General features: G+C 39.8%; 1 protein-coding gene across 1 annotated transcript; it reads left to right on the top strand.

The window, feature by feature from the left end:
- The first annotated feature begins 602 nt into the window (after positions 1-602).
- On the top strand, positions 603-3,072 carry SEC61G (Sec61 gamma subunit). The gene is made up of 3 exons (XM_009574437.1): positions 603-700; positions 1,909-2,011; positions 2,885-3,072. Exons 1-3 carry the CDS (start codon positions 607-609, stop codon positions 2,892-2,894), a joined length of 207 nt encoding a protein of 68 aa, XP_009572732.1. The 5' UTR covers positions 603-606; the 3' UTR covers positions 2,895-3,072.
- Positions 3,073-3,284: the final 212 nt, after the last annotated feature.

Below are 3,284 nucleotides of genomic sequence, written 5' to 3'. Positions count from 1 at the left end.
GGGAGGAGCAGGGCGGCCCGGCTTCGGCCGCAGTGATAAGGAGGGGGAGCCTCAGGGGCACGTTGGCAGGGAGACAGGAGAGGGTCCCTCGTATCGGAGGGCGTGTGCTGAGTAATGACCGCAGATCCCTCTAGCCCGGTGTCCTGCGTGGGGTGGCGACGCTGGCAGATGCTTGTTTCCAGAATGAAGTTAGGCCATGGTGTTCCCTGCCAGCGCTCACCAAGCCTCCACCAGCTTTTGGCTTGGGGATTTCTCGAAACGGGTGGCTTTCGTCTGTTTAGTTTTTTCAGAAATGTAACGGGATGTAAGCTGAAAGCAAGTGGTGATGGAGCTGTTGTTTTCCTCTTCTATGCTGAAAGGCATAATTTTTCATATTTTTTCTAGGTAGTGGTAGGTCATCATGTTTATATATTGATAAGCGTCTTTATTTTCTGCAAAGTGGATGTATCGTTTAAAGGCCAGTTAGATTGGAATATGGCATTTTAAGTTATCCTAAGTCTTTACAAATTTTGTAGTGCTCCTTCTACTTCTGTAATTAAAAAATTATCTCTTTCAGTATATATGTGGCACCACCAATACTAAATCCGTTCATCTTTGCAGGTAATCATGGATCAGGTAATGCAATTCGTGGAACCCAGCCGTCAGTTTGTAAAAGACTCCATACGACTTGTTAAAAGATGCACCAAGCCTGACAGGAAAGGTAAAGCACACAATAAAACAGAACACATCTTCTATTTTACCGTGTATCATTCCATATGTGACTTATTTGTCATGAATGTTTCTTAGCTTCCAATATGAGATTTAAACTTGAGCAGTTGTCCAGTTGTGAATGGCTTTATTGTTCTGGATATAATAAACTTGAATATGTCCTTTTCTGGTATGTACTCAGTCAGGTGTGTGAGAGTGGGACTAAAATTCACCTTATGAAGTAGGCTAAGTAGTGAAATTAACCATTTTGAGACAGGCAAGTAATAATTTTCATGTATTAGGTAAACTGATCTGAGAAGAACTTGTGTGCACTTTGAAAAGACAAGTGCAGCCGTCAGGTCTGCCTGATTGCAGTCAACTTGGGGGAGATTCTTGAGGAAGCTGCTTGTTACATGACCTTGGAGGGAACACTTCATTTTAGGAGACTCGAAAGGAGCGAGGACTGCTTTTTGCAGTGGCCGTTCAGTACTTCACAGTTGTCAGTGACTGCCTGATTGGGACAGGAAGAACTTCGTTGCTGGAAGTATAGAAGAGAAGATTTTTGGACTTTCTCAAAGGCGTTAGAGAGAAGCTATAACTATAACCAGAATATAAGTGGTTGTCCTTAATGGTAGTAGTTACGATGCTTTATTCTCGTGCTCAGGATGAAGTTTACTGACATTTTTTGAGATCAGTGAGGAGCTTCATTCATTGTCAGACTGGCAGGATTGTGAGGGTCTGTTGACCTTAGTTCACTTCATCGTACCTGTCTTTAAAATAATTGAGAATATCACTTAGGTACTCGATTTTTGCAGGGACTTCAGATGCTGTCTTCCTGTGACAAACATAAATGCAGTTTTTCCATTTTTGATACTGTATTGGGAATTATTTTCAGGGCTTGTAAGAGGTATAAAGGAAAGATAATGGAATACATGTTCCACAAATTGTTATGGACTGTGGGTATTTCCAATTCTGCTTACTATTAAAAATTGTTGAGATCGGCCATGCTTTGTGGAAAGCAGCATCTTCTCTCTTAAAATCTCATCTGTCGTCTGAAAAAGTGGATTTGTTTCTCAACGTCAATGCAGTGTGCTTTTGAACTGCTTCCTGTGTTAACATTACCATTTTCTAAAGAGAGATCTCTCCTTTGGTACCTGTAGTGCACATCTCCTCTATGCCATACACGAGGTTTCCTAGACTAAAATTTTTTTGTTTTTGCAGAGTTCCAGAAGATTGCCATGGCAACAGCAATAGGCTTTGCGATAATGGGATTTATTGGTTTCTTTGTCAAATTGATCCATATCCCAATCAACAATATCATTGTGTAAGTAAATATGGACCTTCAATTTCACTAAATTTTACATTAATTTTTACCTGTTCAGTTTTAAATAGAGGATATTAGCGAGCCCTACAGGATCCATGTTGCTTTAGTATCTGTGCATTTCACACATTAGTGTAATATGACAGGTATTACTTGATTCAAAGGACTTGATCAGGAAGTAGATAGTTAATTTAGCATGCTGCAAAATATTAGATCCATTGTTCTTCAGTTTTTTTCGAGTATTCTGCTTCAAAACTGAACGTCAAATATTTTGATTTCCAGTTCCTTAGTGTGTGTTTATCTATAGATAAACCTTATTTGCCTTACTTGGATCTTACATACTCCTACTGTTTCCAGTTTATAATTTGGGTATCCAAAGTAAATGCATGGACGGTAAGGTAGAGAAAACTGAGTGATTGTGCTGGAAGATGACAGGGCACAGAACAAAGTTGGTCTTGTTTCATTTACTGTTAGATGTGTTTGAAACTTTGTTTTATGTGTAACTGCATTCTGTAAAATACCCTTTGGAATGAACGTTGCAGCATGAAAAACTTGACCCTTAAGTTGAGCCGGCAGCCATGGTACTGATGTATTAACACTACCAATTAAAACTCCTCAGGTTCTCCAGAGCTGATGTAATCCCTTTTCTAGCACTGGATCAGGTTAAATCCTATTCCATGACCATTATGTGTGGCTTGCTTATACCTCTAAGAGTGGTCCTCGAGGCAAGGAGAAATGTTTGAAAATAGGAGATAAGCTGTAATGGTAGTAATGTTTGTCCTAACAAGGCAATGGTGGGATGAGAAATTAGACTTCAGATGGGATCACTTGATCACACTTGGTTAGTTGAAACTGATTACTTTGTTCTCTCAACAGAGGCGGCTGAATATTCGTCATGAAGAACAAGACATTGTGACACTTGCTGCAAAGATTTCACAGCTTTGTAACTTGTTTGCTATTAAACAAGCTCCGTTTGGGTTTTCAAACATTGTCATCTTATTCCTCTTTTGAAGTGTATGCGATCATACCTGTCTATATTACAGGCTTTTTTTTTTTTAGTAGTAGTAGAGTGGGTTTTTTGTTTTGTTTTGTTTGGTTTGTTACTTCTTTCAACTGTAATAGAATCATTCAGGTAGGAAGGAACCTTGGGAGGTCTCTAGTCCAACCTCCTGCTCCAGGCTGTGTCAGTGTTGCATATTGACGAGGTTGCTTAGGGCTTTGTCTAGTTGGGTATGAAAACCTCCAAGAGTGACAACTGCACAGCCCCTATTCAGAA

Source organism: Fulmarus glacialis, unplaced genomic scaffold (genome assembly GCF_000690835.1).
Source record: "Fulmarus glacialis isolate BGI_N327 unplaced genomic scaffold, ASM69083v1 scaffold31733, whole genome shotgun sequence".
Classification (NCBI taxonomy): Eukaryota; Metazoa; Chordata; class Aves; order Procellariiformes; family Procellariidae; genus Fulmarus; species Fulmarus glacialis.
Note: the sequence above shows the minus strand (reverse complement) of the source record. Positions and strands in the feature narration are given on the sequence as shown.

What these genes read in the sequence shown, in the direction of transcription:
- SEC61G (XM_009574437.1), top strand. Translation starts at nt 607, where the DNA reads ATGGATCAGGTAATGCAATTCGTGGAACCCAGCCGTCAGTTTGTAAAA. An exon ending in CACCAAGCCTGACAGGAAAG is followed by an intron (nt 701 to 1,908) that starts GTAAAGCACACA and finishes TTGTTTTTGCAG; the next exon opens with AGTTCCAGAAGATTGCCATG.